Raw genomic sequence first — 22197 nt, 5'->3', positions numbered from 1 at the left:
CTCTCTCACTGCCGCGACCACAAGCGGATACTATTACCACCACATAAGCCCCTTTACAGTGGTTGGCAGTCGTTGCCAGGGGTCATCAATATGTCCATGAACAATGTCTCCATGGCAAAGACTTGTCCTTCTCTGCGGCAACATTTAGATTGCATTTTTTACACACCATTGTTATATAATGTTCCTATTTTGATCACACAAGACCATATTGTGCATGGTTTTCTCTCAGACTAGTTATGACACTTGTGCGGGTAACGCTATGGAGCAGAGCTAATGCTGTTGTATCCTACTGACTGACCTGCCAGCCTCACATGCGTCCAAAATGTTTGTTATGATTTGTCACGATCCGAGTTGGCTTTGTTCGAGGCTTACAGATCTTTAAATAAATACTTTTTGAAATGTCTATGGGAAAAATGGATGGGGAATTATTTCCTGGGCCTGTCGGGACTGCGACACTCTATTATCACCCTACCCGGCCGCCTTCCCTCCCCTGAGGGTCATGACATTTGGCTCAAACCGCCACTTTGACTCAACAATGGAGTGATTAGAAGTCGGCGGTCATAGGTAAAGGCCACTTTGACCTCACACACAGACATGTTGGCAGAGGCCTACAACCGCGATGCGCTAATTCAACTGTGTGTGTGTGTGTGTGTGTGTGTGTGTGTGTGTGTGCGTGTGCACATTATTTTCAAATATCCCCTTGCTGTAACAAGCCGCCAATCAGTTTAGACATTAATTCAATTAAATCAGTGATTAAATACAACCTGATTAAGGCAATCAAGCTTAAACGTGTTTGGAGCCCTATATTTTGTGTTTTACATTTGTGCGGCACTCTCTTCTCACAAGACTAAACAGCCATTATGCTGGCTAATGCAGAAACCTTCTGAAAAGTAACAGTTTTGGTTATATGAGGTTTCCACCCGACAGAGATGCTATGCTTTGGTGTGGGACGAATAGCAAAAATAACCATCATTTTGGGGCATTTTCAGAGCATTACTAATTTGAGGATCAATCAATTGATTGGGTTCTAGCTTGGATCAATGGAACTGATATTTAGACTGAAGCAGACGACAGGCAGGCACGCGCACGCACGCACGCACTCACGCACACACACACACACACACACACACACACAAGCCTACTCCCACCTTGAGTAGAAGTCTGCTGCAGGCCTTTTGTGTGTTTTTTAAACTTGCTGTATTTTTAAACTTGCTTTATTGTTTTGTATATTTCTGTTTTGTTAGGCGACCTTGGGTGACCTGAAAGGCGCCATATAAATAAAATGTATTATTATTATTATTATTACACACACACACACACACACACACACCCCTTTAATATCTTTGTGGTTGTTTTTTTATATAGAGTGAGGTAACATTGCTCAATTTCATGCCACGTTGACCTTCTTTTCACATACCAGCACACAGCATGATACGTTGGTTATGGAAATGTGAGGGGGAGAAGAAATAAAAACAGGGTATTTCAATTAGTTTTCCTTCACTAACTGGCTTGTAAGAGTGCCTTCTCCATATGCGAGTATAGTAGGAAAAAGACACTCTTTCAGAAAGAAGCTGCCTGGACTGTCGCTCTCAGGGGAGCAGGTATTACTGAAAATATGGAGATGAAACACTCAGCAGGAGATATGCACTGAACTGCAGTCCTGTAAGAATGTATGTGTGTGTGTGTGTGTGTGTGTGTGTGGGGGGGGGGGGGGGGGGGATCTAATTATTATATAACTCAATTGAAAATGCAAATTTTTAACAGGCGTCGCTCAAGAACTGTTTGACCGTCTGCAATACAACTTCAATACACATAACATAATTATGCTTCTACTTATGCTGAACAACTTTCGTGTTCTGACTTTTGACCTTTGACTTTTAGATCTCCCACCATTTTGAATTACATGAAAAACAGTTAAATCCAATCTACTCCTGGGATTTTTGCGCAATATTTGCCCGAAGCTTTCTACACACACAGTGGGCCAATATCTAAAAACCCAGTATAAAATAAGTTTGTAGAAAAATGTGGTATGATCAATCGCAAATGATTTGTGGACCCCCTTGAAAAACGAGATGGCACATCTCAAGGGGTTATTCCTTTCTTTCAATCATTGTCTCCACCAGGCCGAAGGCATGGGGAGAGAGTATGTTTTGCACTCCGTCCGTCCGTGTGTCCGTGTGTCCGTGTGTCCGTCCGTGAACAGCTAATCTCGGCCACCGTTAACCCGGTCGATGCCAAATTTTGCACACACACTCCCTGGATGCCAACGATGAACCTCTGCCCCAAACTTTCCAGAACGGCCTGTTATAGCGCCACCAGGAGGCCGCTTTGTGCAAAACAAGTTTTTGCACAGTACACCTACAGATTTTGTCCAAACATCACGCAAATTGGTACACAGTCTCTCTAGAGCCATTCAACGAAACCGGTCTTTCACATTTCTCAGACTCCATCCTGATTGGTTAAGATTGGCTTCCAAAGTTCACAGGAATGCTCACTTTCAAACAAAATGCTGCAAATCATGAACACATCGCGTGATTTCCGTGAAATTGTGCACCCACATTCCCACTAGGCCGAGGACGAAATGCCACATGAACAATTTCAACTCAGCCTCAAGGTGGCGCTATAACTGGCCGAAAAGTGTTTTTACCTCTATCTGCACGGATCTGTGGATAACTTTGTATGCCAACTCCCTAGAGGCCAAGGAAAAACCTTTGCCTGGAATTTTTCACATCTGCTCTTTATAGCGCCACCAGGAGGCCGACATATGTAAAACACATTTTCTATTATTACTCCTTCAGATTTTATCCAAATTTCACGCAAATCGGTACACATGATCTCCATAGTCATGCCATGTCCTACATTCCTATCCTGGTGGAGACCTGTGCCCAGAAGGGCACTTTTTCTAGTTTTATTTTTCATTTTTGCACAAACTGATACATGACTCACATATACTATACAGACTAACCGACATACCTACATACATTATACATAAGTCCATACATCATCTTCTTCTTACTACTTATATAATTATTCATGTAGTCTTAGAAATCATAAAGCCTTTGTTCTTAACATGAATAGTTCCTTAATTTGCCAAACCTCTTGATAATATTTCTGCGTATTCTACTCCCATGTATTCCACAACTGGGCCCCAAACCAAGAAGAATCCATCCATGTCTCCTTGGATTGGGTTATTCCTAATAAAATAATTTCAAAGTAGGTCGTAATTGGAGAAAAGGGGTTTCTGCCCGACAGCAACGATGTAATAATAAGTGACTAATTAGGAGTTGTAACCCTCTAACGGCATACTGTTCCGGTGACCAGCATGTGATGTCAGTCATCCAGGAGAGGGCTCTGATCTTTGCCTTACCTTTTGGAGTCATACATCATAGATATGTCACAGACGACTGACATCATAGCTGACTGATGTCACAGGTCGGCCACATGAACATGTTTGATGCACTCTGTAACACACTAGTGATGCAATTACGCCAGAGTATAGTTTGGTAATGACTTGTATTGAACATTGGGTGCTATACGTTATCTGCCCAAACCAACGATGCGTAGAGTGAAAGTAAGCCATTTGATTTCATCGAACACATATGAACCGGACGGTTCTGGTGTAACACCAGCAGCCACTTGTCCGGATGACATAGTGGTTGTCCATGGCCTGAGGACGGCCATCGGGAAGGCTAAGAGAGGTTCCTTTAAGGACACAACCCCAGACGAGCTGTTGAGTGCCGTGATGACCGGCGTCCTGTCTCGCACGGGGTTGTCGCCTGAGAAACTGGGGGACGTCTGCGTGGGCAACGTGCTCCAGCCAGGGGCGGGCGCGACCATGGCGAGAGTGGCCCAGTTCCTCAGTGGGCTTCCGGAGACCGTGCCCGTCTACACCGTCAACAGGCAATGCGCCTCCGGCCTGCAGGCACTGTTTAACATAGCGGGCGCCATTAGGAGCGGGTCGATCGACATGGGCCTCGCCTGTGGTGTGGAGAGCATGTCTCTGCGGTCCATGGGCAGCAGCAGCACGGGCGACGTGAGCTCCAGACTAACGGACAACGACAAGGCCAGAGACTGCGTCGTCCCGATGGGGATCACCTCGGAGAACGTGGCAGAGAGATTCGGGGTCTCGCGGGACAAGCAGGACGCCTTCGCTCTCGCCTCTCACCAGAAGGCGAGCAGAGCTCAGCAACTGGGACTGTGGGATCAGGAGATCGTCCCGGTCACCACCAAGCTTGTGGACGCCGAGAATAACGAGCGTGTCGTGACCGTGACCAAGGACGACGGCATCAGACCGGGAACGACCTTGGCGGGGCTGGCTCAACTCCGGCCGGCCTTCAAACCCGACGGCAGAAGCACCGCAGGGAACTCCAGCCAGGTGAGCGACGGCGCGGCAGCGCTCCTGGTGGGTCGGAGGTCTGTGGTCGAGGCCCGCGGCATGCCCGTCCTGGGCGTCCTGAGGGCCAGTGCGGTAGTCGGGGTGCCGCCCGACGTCATGGGCATCGGACCGGCCTACGCCATCCCCGCGGCGCTGGAGCGAGCCGGGCTGACCGTAGCCGACATTGACGTGTTTGAAATCAACGAGGCCTTCGCCAGCCAGGCCGTGTACTGCGTGGAGAAGCTGGGGATTCCCATGGAGAAGGTGAATCCCAACGGAGGGGCCATCGCTCTGGGTCATCCTCTGGGCTGCACTGGGACTCGTCAGGTGGTCACCCTGCTCAACGAGCTCAGGCGCAGGGGCAGGCGCAGGAGCTACGGTGTGGTGGCCATGTGCATCGGCACTGGAATGGGAGCTGCTGCCGTCTTTGAATATCCTGGGCTATAAGGAAAGGGGACGCAAGAAAATTTAAATAAATTCTTACTTTGGTTCTGATGAGAATTTAGCAAGTTAACACCCCAATCGCCCAGGACGAAGTTCACCGTCCTTTCTATTAGTAACACGAGGTTTTATGATATGAAAACCGATCGCATCGCTCCACAGCCTAGGAGCGCCTGTTGCACAATCCTTGATGTTGCACAGCAGTGGGACGTCATTGAAAATGTCCCCCCCCTGTTTAGCCGTCGACAACGAAAATCTTAAAACGTTAATAACTCACGATCTAAATCATCCCGTCCAATTCTAAGAAAAGATCCTGTGTTAGACGGCCCCCCCCGCTGTACAGTCGCTAGTCACGTTAGATCTAATCATGCCTCCTGTTGTTTTCGATCACCTTTAGAGTATTTTGGCTACATTTGCTATAAATCGGGCGCTATGATTTAATGGATTAAATAACCCCGGCATATTAGTGACTACAGTGCCTTGCAGTATTGATTACTAGTACCTACATGTCTAATCTGTTTAATGTCACCTTATCACCACATATTTTAACTTTTAGTCTTTTTTCATTCATTAATTCATTTCAATGCTTTAATTGATCATACAACAGCATCACTCAAAAGTAGCTGATCCACAAGCTCAAAACGGGTGCGAAGTGGCGCGCTCTGCGCTTGTGATCTACTTTTTTCCTGTTTTTTGTGGGGCGCTAGTCCTTCCAATGCATGGCTTTCCGAAATTGCGTCATGTGGCAGCCAAGTCTATGGACTTTTAATGTTTGTTTTGTGTGATGACAGAGATGATAAAAGAACAAGCTTTTACTCTTGCAGTAACGTTGGATGGATCAGGGTGGTTCCCAGCCTTTCTACACAGACAGTTCATGAAGCGGGCCGGAACTTATTCATGGTGTTGACTCTAAATATATGGACGGTCTTACTCTTATTTAAAGACCCTGCAAACAGGAAGCAGGCCTATAAACATGAAGTAGGCATATAATCAGTATTATTTAGGCTATTCAAATATTCCCTCCCCTACCTAATGAGATGACAGAAAAATAGGATATAATGCAAAAATCACGTGTGAAGTGAGGGGAGCTCTTATCATCGTGACATCAAAATAGACACTAAGCCGATTTGCTCAGACACTATGACGTAAAATTGCAAATTGCCAATAGGAATGTAATGTTTGTGTAGGATGGAAATCTACACTAATAGCTGAATATACAGTAGGAGGGGCTAGTGATACAAACCACCACTCTGAAAATAAAAAACAAAAAAATCAACAAAAACTTCACATTACTATTGCATAAACCAAATTAGTACAATAGTTAGCACGCACGCATGTATATATCACATTAACTGCACTGGTGGTAGTAAAGTAAACATTTGGTCCAAACTGTGACTCTCTTTTATGTGACGCTTTGTAGTATGATCAAGTAAGGCCTTAATTTTCGAAAAATAATGGAGAAGGTATCGTTTTTTACTGCAGTCCCACAACCGCAGTAGTGCAGAGTGGTGCAAGTCAGGTTGATAACACAATGTTTTTTTTGTTTTGTTTTTTTTACCTTTATTTAACCAGTAAAATCACATTGAGACTGCGTCTCTTTTACAAGTGGGAACTGGCCAAGAGGCAGAAATAAAAAATACACTTCAATACCACATCATCAATGTTACATTTTGAACCAGCAAATACAACATCCATAATACACCTTAAAGTACCTATGCATAAATACAACAAGTCACCTGTCCTACTTTTTTTCTTTTAGTAGCAGGGCAAAATACAACATACACAATCTCCACGATCTGAGCCGATATAATAAATATATAGGCATGAACATAGGCTAGTACATATCCAAACATGTGCAATTGTTGGATTGTACATCAAAGATGATCCTTTTGAAAGTTGTCAAGGGAACTTTCAAAGCCAAACACAATGTGTACGTCTCCATGGCCCTTGTACACAAGCACAGTGTTATTGTGCTAGAGCAGGGGTGCCCAAAAGGTAGATCGCAATCTATCAGTAGATCACAAAGGCTGTGCAGGTAGATCACGTACATGACATGCCAGAAAACCTTTTGCTACTTGAATTAAGGTGACTTGATTGATTGACATCAAAAGGGCCTGTCAGCTCAAACCCACAATGACATATTTTGTTTTGAAGTGTTGCTTGAGTGTTGCTGTGCACAAAAATGTCTGTAGAAAATGAAATACAAAAAAACATACCTATTCCATTTCTGCCCCTCTATTTCCCATTCCAAGTGCGTTTGTCTTATGCCAGCTCCGCTACACCAAAGCCCCCTCAGGTACACATTTAAACTATTTTCAGCAATGGTATAATACTTTTTTTGGTGGGTAATAGGTCTTGTTGAGCTGGTCATTTTGAAAGTAGCTCTCGAGGCAAAAGTGGGCACCCCTGTGCTAGAGACACTCACCTTTCTCTCTCCACACACGTTGTCAGAGCTTGGAATGATGATAATTGTTGAACTGATCAAATGGATAACAATGAGAGCCCATATAACATCCCCATCTCCATCACGGCCGTCATGGCCCGTTGTTTGTTTTTCAGAAGGCGCAGCCATCCACATGCATGCAGCGAGTCGCTTGACCTTTCTGCTGATTTAAGCTTGTCCTTGTGAACACAATGTGCTTTGCTTCCAGACAGAGACACATAGCGTGCATCAGTGGAGCAGACATCTGCGTGCTCTCTCCGACCCGCTCGCTCCACAACAATAAATTTCATTGTCCTTATTGTTTTTTGCGGGAAGAATATTGAATCAACTTTATTGTCACATCACGGGTTTACAGTCGTAAAACAGTGGGTGAAGTTTGTGCAAGCTCTTACATCGTTTGATATTTCAATGAGAGAGAAGGAAGAAGAGGGGGTGGAGCTCAACGATAAAATAAAAAAACGTAAATCAAATTATCTACATACATACACATCGTACTACTGTATTTCTGGTGCTGGAGTGTACCCATGAGTTAAGGCATAGAGGTGCGTGAGCATCGCAGCAAAAATACTGTACGTGATGACATTAGGTAAGGTGCGAGGAAAAAATAACTTTCGTCCATGGGATTGAGGTGCAAAATGTCGTGTGGACCGAATAGTCCACATACGGTAAGTAACACTGGTCTAATCCACAGGTAGGTCCATGAGGACAAGCTGAAAACAGTCAGCGGCATGTTGAGTCCAAAAAGCCCCCGACAAAGACACCATCAAAGGGAAATGTGGGGGGTAAATTACAGTCCCGGCGCCTTTCGGCCTTGTTCAACCTCTTACATAAGACAGCCTCCTACCGCGGCTGTAGGTTTGTCATCTGCTTTAACATTCAGATTTTTCCTTTGAGCGCCAACTCGGCTGCATTAATTACAGCCTTAATTGGTGCAATATGCGAGTATACTAACAAAAAAACAACAAAAAATATATATCTATAAACGCGCAACGCATCTCTGCAGGGACAGTGTGTCCTCTTAGGAACATTATGCCTTAAACAAAGACAAAAGAAACATTTAGATTAGAAAAAAAAGAGCATAATTTCCCCTCGTTGGCCTGCGTCTTGGAGCGCTGGTACTCTCGGGCAGCTTGTAACATCGTGTTTTAACATCAACAGACAGTGTCCTACCTTTGGGAATCGCTCACAGTCTGCGGTTGCTGTTGGGAATTGTGGTTGTCATTGGTTTAATCATCTCCAGTTCCCTCCACATCAGTCAGTTTTAATTTGGCTGCTCCTTTTTTCATCTGCATTTTATGATGCTGTCGTGTTATGCTGCACTCAGACCAGCATATATACATTCGCCTCGGTTCGTCCTGTTTGTGCTGTGCCAGTTCGCGCCGCGCCCGTCCGCGCAACTAATCATCTTTGCATTGACTTTGTATGTCAATGACTTTGCATTGACTTTGTATGTAACCATCCAAGTCTTAATGCAGCTTTATACCGTATATCAGCCAAATGATAGCCGATATACTATTATGGTCTTTTTGAGCGGTTTTTGAGTGTGTGCTCCCCCTGGACCCCTGGCCCATGCAGGGATTCAACCCGGCCGGTCCCTGGCCCTAGATGGCGCCACAACTTTATAGCTTGAGCCCCGCCCGAAGCCTGACAACTTTTTATTCATGTATTTATTACTATGAATTAATACTTTCCTAGCATGCTCTTTCACTGACATGGTCACACACATGTCCACAATTTATTCATTGCACAAAAATGTTTACCTTATTAGTATACAGTAAGCCTGGCCCTGGGCCATGGTCGATGGTCAAATAAAAAATCACACTCGTGTGAAGTGAGGGGCACTCTTATGTATCATCATACATCATCGTACGTAACATCAGCCATCAAATCACCACGTTACGTGCTTCAAACACACAAAGCTGTGCATAGGAGGGGCTAGCACCCCTCAAAAAAACATCTCTAACGCTGTTCAGGTCCCGACGGGCCTGCGGGTGCTCATTCCACAATAATTGTGCAGCTAATGTGTCCCTGCTTTTAAGCACTTTCAAATTGGCTACCATATGTTGTGCATGTCGTTCTAGGCTAAAATCATCAGAGATAGCCAAATACTAGTTCACAATGCGTCACACTGTGACACATTTTGAGCTTGTAGATCAGCTATGTTTTAAATATTTTGAGGCTAGTGATTAAATAAAAAGAAAGTTATGTTCAGTTTGTTTGTTTAGTTAGTTATTGTAAGTTATGTTTTTCAAATTAATTTCTCCAATCCAAAATCGGTATGGGCAACAGACCAAAACCTCTGGCGTGGGTTGGGTTCTATTCGTGAAGTGATTCATGGGACGGCAGCACAAACTTAATTAATGGCTTCACTGAAATTCTGAGCGCGCAATCAACTGCAAATGGGGAACAGCTGGCCAGCAATCGCCACCCACCTGGGTTTATTGGCAAGTCCACCAAGGACAGAGTGAATGGGCCTCCGCCTAATGCTATGATAATTAGCTGTGAGCAGTTTAGACTAGGCAGCTTGCCTCTGGTTGCAGACGGATCATCCTGACAGGGTTATAGAACCGGGGTTACTTTCCAACCCTGGACCTCAGGGGACCCGTTGGTACTTGGTTGGTTGGTTATTCCAGTAGGAAGTTCCAGTAGGAAGTTTAGTCTCCTTGTTCCCTGGTGCCAGGTGAATGCAATTAACCACCTGTGCAGTAGCCTTCAATGGTCTAGGATTGGATGTGGTGGGGAAAGGTTAACTGGAACAGTGAGCACCTCAGAACAGGCCCCCCAGAGCGTCTGGGAAACGGTGAAGCCGCTCTACTCGACCGGCCAAAGCTGGAACTGCAGGCGGGCGAAGTACAGTACATGCAAGAGCAAAAGAGCGTGCAGCTGGCATTTAACATAAATTGCTCGTTCATGAATCGATCCTGGCGCATTCACGGGCGTTCTTCCGGATGCACGCGTACGGTCACAAGTTCGCACGCACATGCACACACAACCTGTATAATTGGCAGGTGTACTAACAATCACATTCAAAGCTTGTAATTACAGTTCTTTAGCAGCAATTATACAATCCCACCTTTGTTGTGCGAGCTCCAACACGCATGCGAGCATACAAACATTTCCATTGTGCTCTAGTCTCGTAGGTGAAGACAGAGGTGTAGCACAGTGTTCTGGGCCCTGTTCAAATCGGTCTCCGTGGGCCCCGTCTTCCCCCATCTCTGGAAGATCTTTGAAAACAATTAAGTAGATACAGTAGGCTCACTTAATTGCTTACTTACTAATACAGTATGCCTGCTACAGATTGCAGTCTGGAGCAGTCCTTAGTTTAATAAAATGTATTAACATTGTGTTCGGATCATGATCATCATGACCCGAACACAATGTTCAAAACTGCAACATACTGTAATTAAAAGTGGACTATTGTAGCAGCTACAACAGGACAACTTGACAGGAATATTAAGACATTTTCTTATTATGTAAGGTGTGCAGTGATCTCAGTGCTTCAATTTCATGTTGAGGCCTTGAGCGTGGCTGCAGTGATCTGTCAGCACCGTCTGTAACAGCTTCGCTTCCAGGCCTTTGTATGAGCCGAGAAAAGCATGCCTCTTGATTCTGTCCATCCATTAGCAGGTACAGTAGATGACATTGTGCAGGCGTGCTAATGCTCCACCTTTGCCATCACCTTTGTGCTGGCCAAACCTTAAGACGGCCTGATCAGTCTGAAGTGGACATGTTGCTGTGGTAGCAACGGCCTTGGCAATAGCTCCAATAAGAAAGATCTCTGCCGAGGATATCTTCCTCCCACCATTACCAGCCCTCCTCCTCTTCATGGCTTCATAGAACATGAACTGTACATCTGGGTTGAACACCAGCACCAGCTAGATTGTGTATTAGCTATACTGCAGCAATTTGTTAAGACAATAGTCAGATCAATGAAGAGGTACGTATTGACTCAAACTTTATCTCTAGTTTGATGAAACTCTAGTTTTACATATTGTCGATGGGTAAAACTAGTTTGTGTTAAATCATAGGTATATTAAAGAAGCAGTTGCCTGACAACCAATTATTACCTATTCATTCACAATGCTGCCAACTAAATGGGATGGGATGAGGACTCTTACATTTTTATTATATTTCAAAATTCAGTCAACCTATTCCATTGAGAAAATTAGAACATTTTTAAGAGATAACTTCTACAACACTGTTTCTAAACAGTGTTGTAGAGATGTGTTGTGAGCTGTGTGAGATGTGTTGTGAGCTTGTAGATCTGCTATGTTTTCTAGTTTGGTTCCCGGGGAGTTCTACAATAGCTTACCCGCATTACCTTACCCCCTCTAATTATGACCCCCCCCCCCCCCCCTGCATCCTCTCCTGACACACACACATGGCAGCCCCCCCGTCAACAGTCTACACTTGTGAGCACACTTTTTTGGAGTAATTATGACGTTAATTGTGTTTTAGCCGCATGTTGTCAAAAGCAGCCGGTAATCTTAACTGGAAAGTCACCACGAGCTGCTGTTTCATCAGCCCCGTCTTCCATCGTAATTGAGCGGCCGTAATATGGACGCCCCGGCCCGGCGCCGTGATTAATAGTGACTTTAAGAGAGTTAATTGAGGCAGGCCGCTGGCGGAGAGAGTCATTACTTAAAGGTGGTTGCGGAGGCGGGGAGGCTGAGGTGATTTTTTGGTTGTAAGATAACACCCCCGTCCTCTCCTCTCTCTCCTCTGACCCCTCTATGGGGCCGGCCAGCTTAGCTCTCAGAAGAGAAATGCTCTCTGGGAGGAAAGATCTGTAAATCCTCGGGGATAAACCTGCCAGTCTCCCCAAGGCACAGGATCTTACACCTGGGCCTTTTGTTTAAATCTTTTTCTCTAGTGTCTCTCGCTCCCCCCCCCCCCCCCCCCCCCCCCTCCCCTCCCGATTCACTTGCTGTACCCACGGCTTTCCGCCTTCGTATTTCTCCATTCCATTCTCCTGAGTGCTGTCCTGCTCGCTCGCTCACTCTTACACCCCGGTCTCATCTCTTCCGCTCTCCATTTGTCTCACCTTATCTCCGCCATCCTTTTTCTTCCTTTACTTACTTACTCGCTCCCTCTCGTCTCGTGCTCAACACCTTACACCCCCCCCCCCCCCCCCCCACCAACCTCTCTCTCTCATGTGTCTTTATCTTAACCCCTCCATCTCCTTCTCCCCGGATGCCTTTCTCAGACGGTGGGGAGTGAGACGACGAACGCCATCCCTCACATCTCCAATGAGTACCTTGTTATCGTCTTGTCCCCAACAATGGCTTCCTGTCTGCCTCCGCCTCACGTAGCCATCCGTCACTAATGAGGGACCCCGTCAGTCGTGACAGCCACGATTCCTCAGCGCTGACAAACAGAGACGTTCGTTGCTCGCTTGCCAGAGCCAAGCCCAAGCTCCGGCGGGGAGGGGAGTGCTAAGTTTACAAAGGTGTGCCTTTCTTTTTAAACGTATCACTTCTCTTTGAGAAAAGACTACTGTATTGTATAAGATAAGGACGTGCCAGCGTGACAAACGGGTAAAGAAAACAGAACATACAGTGGCGTACACCACTTCTACCACTGCACTTCCCCGTTCCCTTCATCATCTGCCTCGCCTTTCACTCTTTTGTCAAGGATATGCCATGCTTCGTATCGCCTCATCTCCACGACTCCTTTAAAATGCCAGCAGTCTGAACTTTCCGAGTGGCGTGCATGAAGGCCCTGAGCACAATGCATGTGGGGAGCACAATGCATGAGGAATGTGTGAGACGGGAACACAGAGTGGCAGCGGGCAGTAGACACACCATCCACTGAGCTATTCAGTCACATCTTGCAGCTCAGCGTGGCTTCACTTCACTGGAGACGAGAGAGGAGGAGAGAGAGAGGCCGAGTGGAACTGTTGCATGAAAGCCTGCAGACCGCAAGGCTGTCACTCTACCTCCAAAGATCGGGTTATTGTCATAGGCAGTTAAGGTCTATATACTACTTTGATCTACAAACAGTGAAAAAAAAAATGTTGATACATTTTGTTGAATTTGTCCCAAATATGGCGATGCCTGCTATAATGTGTTTCAACATAACATGTTATGTATGCAGAAGGAGGAGGGGACACTGGAGCAACACTGACATTTTAAGCCTTTTAACTGGGTGCTAGTATACAAAAACGACTAACGTGGCGACCAATGCGGTCTTCATCAGAGTCATGAAACCATTTTTTGTATTTTGTATTTTTGTTTGATATTTCAGTCGCTCGGATATCATCTAACAAAAATATCAGCCATAGAAATGATTGACCAGCGGCGGGCTTGCATGCGGCTATCAAAATCACCCCCCACAGTGAATGGAACCCTGATAAAGCTTCATGTTCGTCTTGGCTTCCATCTCCAGACCTATTCATCATTTTCCAGGAAGGCGTCCATGGGGCCGTGAGTCTCTCAGACGCTCCATCCCCATCTGTTGTTTGTCTTTGCTAAATCCACTTGTTTTCCTGACCCCGTCTTTCATGTTGCTGAAGAACTTAGTGGTTCACTTGACTCGCTGCCGCCGGCGACCTCCAGGAGAGAGCCGAGGCAGACTCGCTCCGCTGATTGTAATGTCGGCTGACACAGACAAACACAAACGACTCTCTCTGTCACTTTTCAGCTGCCATGCTGTTGGAATCAACGTTGCCATGCAGGTTTGCTTATTATAAGTGACTTTGGGCTTGTTTTTCTGTAAAGTTGCTTATCTGGGCTTGTATCTAAAGTGTAGTTGATTATGAGGGTCGTTGACTGTTGGTTTCATTATGAACCAACAGGATCCACCGGCTCTTTTGGGCGGCAAATTTGAATCAGCCCCTCTAGACCAGAAATCACACTAGCTGGGGTAGGCTAATTATTGTTTAAACCAGTTCTCAAATATTTGCCAGGTCAAGGACGCCCAAATTAAAGTTTTTTATTACCTTTTATTTTTTTATTAGGCCTATATATAGTTAACTTTTTTTTCTATATCTTTTGATAGATTATATTGGCTATTTACAAATAGACATATTTGATATATCAGCCTAGCCCTTTTTATTTCTCTCACAAAATGTAGCGACTGTGTGTAATAATCCAATAGTAAGGAAGCTCACTGTGGTCGCTGCTCTGCCAGCTTATTAGCAGTGACACCCCAGATCACAGTGCGTTTAGCTCACCTCTGCCTCCTCCTCGCTCTCATTAGAACAGACATCTGGTTCACACAGACGCCTCTGGTCAGACAAACCAGAGGTGGCAATGGACAAAACGACCCCTTTAATCGTTCTGTTTCCACGTTCGTAATGATGCATGTTCATGTTTGTGCCTGTTCTCGTTGCTCAATAATGAATACATCTATATATGCAGTAATTTTGGGTACGTCAAGAGGTCAAGGTTGAGGTAAAAGTGGAACAAGATGGAACTCAGCCTTGTGAATTACAATAATTATACTGATCTAACTATCGCTCCTCTACTAAAGGTGAATTTTGCTAAATGACGTGCGCATTACGAAGAAACACACACTTTGGGTCAACATTCATACAGAAAAACACAAGATAAAATCAACAACAAGCCAGCAGAAAGCAATAGTTTCAATATTTGCAATAAAATGCAGTAGTAGTAGCCATGCATGTATACTCCCAAAATGAAGTTAAACTCTAAACAGTCTTAGTTAAACCTCTTTTAAAAACCTTGCAATTGTTATTTTTGCAAGTTTTTGCAGTCTAACGATCAGCAACAGTACCAGTCTAGACTATTCTGTCGTGATCTCTAAATCTACTAAAGGTGGTGAATGTCTATTGGCCCCTCCTTACCTCTCCTTATCTCTTTGGTGGCAGCTCTAAAGCGTTTTGAGCTTGTTATGTAGATCGGCAATTGTTTTGCCTAACGTTCTTCTATATCTGCATAGTGTTCATCTATTATGATAATAGAGATTATAATAGCGTTGCTAGGGTTAAAGTGGTTAAAGGTGGTGACTTATCGCTGGAGCAATCAATAAGAAAAGCCTGTTCCCTGACAATGATTTCCACTAACTTTCACTGATTTGAAGAATCACCCGACCATGTACTATCTCCATTGCACGAATGTACGCCATAAAATAGTGCCATCGAATGTCCATATTCCACAATCACCTGCAGTGACAACAAGGAAGAAAAACAGCTCTGCTTGCAGGAGGCCATCATTGTCCATAGCATTCCAATGGACACTCCATTACCCAGCATCCCTCAGAAGCCAGTGTCTGTTGTTTTCTTCCGGTCACGTGATCCAAACGTGTGTCACAAAGTACCAACGGAAAACCTTGTATATCTTAAAATGTATCAAAATCGCCCAATTAAACAAACAAAACATAACTTGGGTAACTCGGGGTCGGCAGGGAAAGAGGTCTTAATCAATTAAATTGGGAAACTCAGCAGTCAAACTATCCTAATATTAAATACTACTAATAAATGAATAAATCTCAGTCGCTTGACCGATAGTTCTTAACATGCACATTGGACATTGACCATAAGCAGGGAGCAGGGTTTTCTTTTATAAGCATTATGTAGTCACTGTCAGGGTTGCATAGCCCAGATGGATGGCAACGCCATCTGTAGTCACGGTGACATATCCCTAACGCTGTGCTTTTATTTATTATTGTCGGGGGGGGGGGGGGGGGGGTCGTCATGCCGCATACGTTGGTTTTTCACAGCAGCCATATTGACATTAAATAGCATGGTAAACACAGGCTGCGTTACCACCTCTTACTAATGCGTTTAACCCTGCTGTCTCGTGTCAATATGACTGCCATGGAACAGGTCCATGACTCATCTGTAAAGCAAGCGGCGAGGTCAGAGAATAAGATGACTGTGAGGCAGTTTATTAAAGCATGGACGCGCGCGCACACACGCACACACACACACACACACACGCACACACGCACACACGCACACGCACACGCACACGCACACACACACACACATAAATCCATATTATATGTGACCGGAACATACAGTAGGGGCAGAAACCTTGTATGTCCAGATTTCGTTTCTTGTTTTTAATATATTGTCTCTGTCGGGTGGAAATCTCATTATTTCCAAAACTGTTGCTTTTCATTGTGAGCTTGTACATGTTCGAATGGCCGAAATGTGGTGGTTAATGCATGATTTGTAATAATTATCATAATCTGCAAAGTAACTAGTCACTGAAGTTTTCAAATACATTTAGTGGAGTAAAAGTACACTATTTGCCTGTGAGAGGTGAAATTGGAAACACTCAACACTAAAGTACAAGTACCTCAACATTGTACAGTACTTGAGTAAATGTACTTGGTTACTTTCCACCACTGGTGACAGACATAGGGGCAGGCCGGTTTCCAGAGTGCATGTAGAGTAGGCAGAGGAGCTTGGTGCACACAGCTCGCACGGGAACTATTATGAACCCATGCATGTGTTCTGATGATGCTGCCCTCCCTCCACAGTTCCCATGCAGAGCACAGCCAGATCTACACTACAGTATCTGAGCTGTCACTTGTGAATTGGTTGTTCTTTGCGATAGATATAAAATATTCCATCAGATGTTTTTTTTATTCACGGCAGGCAGGCCAACACTTCAGAGAGCTCATGTCCCTTTTTGATGAGGAATGTGTTTTTGTTTTTTTCATTCTTTTTTTATTTGAGTCACAGCATGTGCTCCCGGAGATGCCACGCTTGTAATTTAGTCTCGGGACATTTGCCTCATATATAATCTGACTTTAATCATGCAATTGTGGAGATATAATATCACATACACCACTGTAGCTATATAGCCACAGCAGACCTTGGCGTTTTGAGACGTCTTCGAGAACGAACGTCTTGGAGTATGAAAAGAGAGCTAGCTGAACCGTTCAATATTTCAGTAAACAAGTACAATTTAAATATTGCATGGACAGAACGATTGATATGAACTGAAACTACTTCATGAAACATTAAAGGACATTGCATAGGGGCTCTCTCTCTTTCTCAGAGAGCCGGTTGCTCTGCATCCTCTTCAGCTGCATTCACGTGGCAGCGATGGAGAGAAAAGTTCCTGTCATAACTTGTAGTGCATTGGGTTCGATTAGTGTGGGCGTGTTCTCTCTCCTCTCCTTGGTGAAAGGGCCTTTCTGTGTGGAGTTTGCATGTTCTCCCCCCGTGTCCCCTAGGGTAGGTGCACTTGGTGTAGCCAAGACTATGCGGCCGCAGGGAATATGAATATAGAATCCATACACATAAAAAATGTAACAGCAAAAGGTTTCATGTCCAGCCATGCAGTGTAGAGGTATAGTCTTTCTGGCTTTCCTGTGGTAATATCTGTTTCATACAGCTATAGTGTAGAGGCAGTCTCTCTGGCTTTAGTGTCGCATGGCCGGTTCAGGGGGAGGGGAAAGGGTGCCCACCCAAAAGTGCGTCCTGCCCACCCAATCAAAAGTTATGGGGAATATATATTTTGGCCAATATAAAAAATACCACAAAATATCGGTACGATTAATCATTTCTGTTTCGGTGGGTAGCATTTTTAGAGAATTTGTGACCCACCGTTTGCCGTCGTGTGTAGAGGTAGTCTTCCTGTTGTAATATCTGTTTCATACAACTATGGATGTTCCTTTGTTTCCCTCCATTGTTGCATATCTCTGTCTCTGTATCACTGTAACAGTGGGTCGGGACCCAAGTTTGGGTGGCTGACCCAAACAAAGTTTAAGAAGTAGTGAACATAGCAGATCTACAAGCTTGTAATGTGGTGCGAAGCTGTGAGCTTGTAGATCTGCTATTTCCCCTAGATTGGGTTCCCAGGCAAATCGTCATCCCGCCTCTCATCCACACTGTTGATTAAACGAGAAGTGACATTGATATGAGCACAACAGCAACGTCGTGTCCCTGTAAAACACTACGCGACTATACTTGATAAGCAGCACTCAGAGAGGCGTCTGCACTTACAAATGCGGTGGAGCGCTCTGGAGGAGAAAGACTTTGTTTTTTTAGGATGCTCTTAAATCATCTCCCAGCAGCAGGGCCGTGCAAGGACACTGCATATTGCACTTAGGACAAAAGAAAAGATAGCTAGTGCAGGACACTCATTCTGTCCTCATCTCTCCATCATCTCTCTCTCTCTCTCTCTCTCTTTTAATGATGTTTGGGAGACAAGAAACACTTTCATGTTTTGTTTTTTTCTGGGTAATCTGTGTTTTTAGATATACTACAATTCCCATAATACTTTAGTCCACTGCTCCTCCTTGTGGAAAGCTGAGACAACATGTAGTCCAGGAAGTAAGTGAGCCCAGTGTCCATGACACCATGGACACTTTGAAATACTGAAATATCTAAAAACACATGCACATTACCCACATGAGAACCCCAGGAAATTGTTTCTTGTCTCCCAAACATCATTAAAATATGATCTGTTTGCAAAAGGGGTGAAGTGGCCCTTTAAGTAAATAACAATAATACAAAATCTGTGTAGCCTGCTACTTCCACTACAGAACTATTATTCTGGGATGCTCACGAGAGTTTATGGGATGTGTAAATGTATAATTTTGGCATTTAGCAGACACCCCTATCCAGAGTGAGTTATACGTGCCAGATAAACAGTGGATCTGAGACTGATATATGTGCGGTGTCACCCAGACCTTCAGCATAGAGTATCTGGATTATATATCGTCTCTGTCGGGCAGAAACCTCATATGTCCAAAACTGTTACTTTTCAGGATTCAAATAAAAAAACAACAAAAGCAGCAGATCGACGAGCTCAAAACGCGTCGCTTCACGCTGCGTTTTGAGCTTGTGGATCTGTTGCTTTTGATGCTTTTGTGTGACGCTGTAGTACGATCAACTGGGGCGTTTTATTTACAAACAAATATGGAGATAAGGGGTTACTGCCTGACGGCAACGATATGGACTGTATAGTCTATCAAGAATGAAACGTTTACAATTGTTATCCTTCACAGGGCGTTATGTCATGGCTCTGTAGTGTGTCCATGTGCAAAAGTGTCAAGAGTCGAGCAGGAGTCATTAATCCAATATGTCGTAGTACTATGCTTAACACCCCGAACACCCGGGGTTATTGAATCCATTAAATCATAGCGCCCAGCGATTTATAGCAGCGGAGCACATTTAGCGACGGACCGGATGCTAAAATTCATTTTCGATGACGTCCCACCGGAAAATAACATTGAATGTTGTGCAACACCATAGAGTCCATATTCTGGGCATGTCATAACAGCACCATAGAGTCCATATTCTGGGCATGTCATAACAGCACCATAGAGTCCATATTCTGGGCATGTCATAACGGCACCATAGAGTCCATATTCTGGGCATGTCATAACGGCACCATAGAGTCCATATTCTGGGCATGTCATAACGGCACCATAGAGTCCATATTCTGGGCATGTCATAACAGCACCATAGAGTCCATATTCTGGGCATGTCATAACAGCACCATAGAGTCCATATTCTGGGCATGTCATAACAGCACCATAGAGTCCATATTCTGGGCATGTCATAACAGCACCATAGAGTCCATATTCTGGGCATGTCATAACAGCACCATAGAGTCCATATTCTGGGCATGTCATAACGGCACCATAGAGTCCATATTCTGGGCATGTCATAACAGCACCATAGAGTCCATATTCTGGGCATGTCATAACAGCACCATAGAGTCCATATTCTGGGCATGTCATAACGGCACCATAGAGTCTATATTCTGGGCATGTCATAACGGCACCATAGAGTCCATATTCTGGGCATGTCATAACAGCACCATAGAGTCCATATTCTGGGCATGTCATAACAGGCAAACATTAGATGAAGAAACATGGTGTAGAGTATAGCTTAAATTTCACCCATTTTCAACATATCTTCATATAATTGGTCCTCATGAACTAATTGTATGCCTCAAGGTGACGACAGAGGCCAGTTAGCTGTGCCACGCAGAATTGGGAAGATTACCATGTTTTCACATCTGGGTTACTCGCTCGCAGACCTCCATTGTAAGAAACGGCTTGTGTTAGCAGTAGCTCACGCTGATTATCTTTCGGCAGAGATATATAATAATATGTCGGGAGGGATGCGATGAAAAATCGCAAATCACATCTGAACCTCGGATGGATCATCACCACCACGGACTGCATGTTTCAGAAGAGGGCTGTGGACTGTTCAGAAACCCGCCTACCGGTGACATCGATGAGAAATGCAACCTACAGTAATAGTAACTGCAGACTTTCTATTCCTGGAAACGTATTATTCTATAACGGATGCTATTATTGTTTTCATATTAATAATTATAGTAATAATAATAACTAGAAAAAGTGCCCTTCTGGGCACAGGTCTCCACCAGGTTATCCACAGATCCGTGCAGTTAGAGGTAAAAACACTTTTCGGCCAGTTATAGCGCCACCTTGAGGTTGAGTTGAAATTGTTCATGTGGCATTTTGTCCTCGGCCTAGTGGGAATGTGGGTGCACAATTTCACGGAAATCACGCGATGTGTTCATGATTTGCAGCATTTTGTTTGAAAGTGAGCACTCCTGTGAACTTTGGAAGCCAATCTTAACCAATCAGGATGGAGTGTGAGAAATCTGAAAGACCGGTTTGGTTGAATGGCTCTAGAGAGACTGTGTACCAATTTGCGTGATGTGTGGACAAAATCTGTAGGTGTGCTGTGCAAAAACTTGTTTTGCACAAAGCGGCCTCCTGGTGGCGCTATAACAGGCCGTTCTGGAAGGTTTGGGGCAGAGGTTCATCGTTGGCATCCAGGGAGTGTGTGTGCAAAATGTGGCATCGACCGGGTTAACGGTGGCCGAGATTAGCTGCTAACGGACGGACACACACACGGACGGACACGCGGACGGACGGAGTGCAAAACATACTCTCTCCCCATGCCTTCGGCCTGGTGGAGACAATTAATGATGTCACTGGTAGGATGGTTTGTGAACTGCCACAGCCTAACTGTAGCATTTTATCATGAGTATTAGTGAGGACCGATTTTTATAGGGGTATGTTTGCCAACCGCACGCTGGGGCGGTTCTTGTATCCTTGTAACCTATTTGTTTTTAGGTTAGGCATAGTTCTACTGAGGTTAAGTTTAGGAATAGGGTTAGAATTTGGCACTGTTTTACTTTTTTTTTTTTTATTGATTAGATCCATCAGTTAATTAACCGTTTCTTCACCAATAGTCATTCCACACGTTGTGCTGACACATCTCGTCGCATGGCTCTCCTCTATGCTTTCTGCAGACTCGGCCGAGAGGGACCTGATCCTGGGCGCCATGGAGGAGTTCCACTACAGGACGTGCGTCCTGTAGTTAGGAATAGGAATAAGGTTAGCTTTTTAGGCATAAAGCTAACCTTAACTTTATGATTAGGTTACGTTTAAGAATACCAGGTAGAGACAGTGCCGAGGTCACTGGATTTGCGCCTGGGACGACTGTGTTTTGGTGTGAGAGTTTTGGTTTAAAAGCGTTTTGTTAAAAGGCATCTGACATGGTTTCACAGAGAGTACATGACAGTCGTCCATGTGAACTCCAAGAACAGGCCAGGGTCTCATGCTTTGTTGTAGAGCTGGAGGCTAGTTGGCTCAATGATGATTTCTGAACGACAACGCGTTCACTGAATACACGAACGACAAGAGGGCCCACCACGCTCAGTGCGCTTTCATCTTCAAAGAGTCAAATAATTGCAACTTGTGTCATTTTGTTTGCTTGCTTTTTTATTTATACATACTTCACAGTAACGGAAACAAATTGACACTTTCCATGACAGCATAAATTACATTAGAATGTGTGAAGTTACCTCACCCTGGTGCACATTGTTGGCTCGTATTTGCGCAGAGACGTTTAGCGTTAAATGTACAGTCAAGATGCAGCAGTTAGAACTGAAAATTAACTCACTATGTTTTATCGTCCGGAACATTAATGGCTTTAAAATGTATGCATTGGCAAGTATTCCAAGAG

The 22197-nt window shown here is 44.6% G+C and overlaps 2 protein-coding genes across 2 annotated transcripts in view; both read left to right on the top strand.

Annotated features, from left to right (window-relative positions):
• The window catches only part of LOC310876264 (MAM domain-containing glycosylphosphatidylinositol anchor protein 2), a 355337-nt gene that overhangs the window by 51416 nt on the left and 281724 nt on the right, over nt 1-22197 (top strand).
• On the top strand, nt 3557-4822 carry LOC310876349 (3-ketoacyl-CoA thiolase B, peroxisomal-like; the record flags this gene model as incomplete). The annotated part of the gene is made up of 1 exon (XM_083789873.1): nt 3557-4822. The coding sequence occupies one exon, from the start codon at nt 3557-3559 to the stop codon at nt 4820-4822; it is 1266 nt and encodes a 421-aa protein (XP_083645999.1).

This window comes from Protomyctophum parallelum (genome assembly GCF_964188405.1).
Source record: "Protomyctophum parallelum genome assembly, chromosome: 19".
In the NCBI taxonomy this organism is placed as follows: Eukaryota; Metazoa; Chordata; class Actinopteri; order Myctophiformes; family Myctophidae; genus Protomyctophum; species Protomyctophum parallelum.
This window is presented reverse-complemented; position numbering and strand designations above follow the sequence as displayed.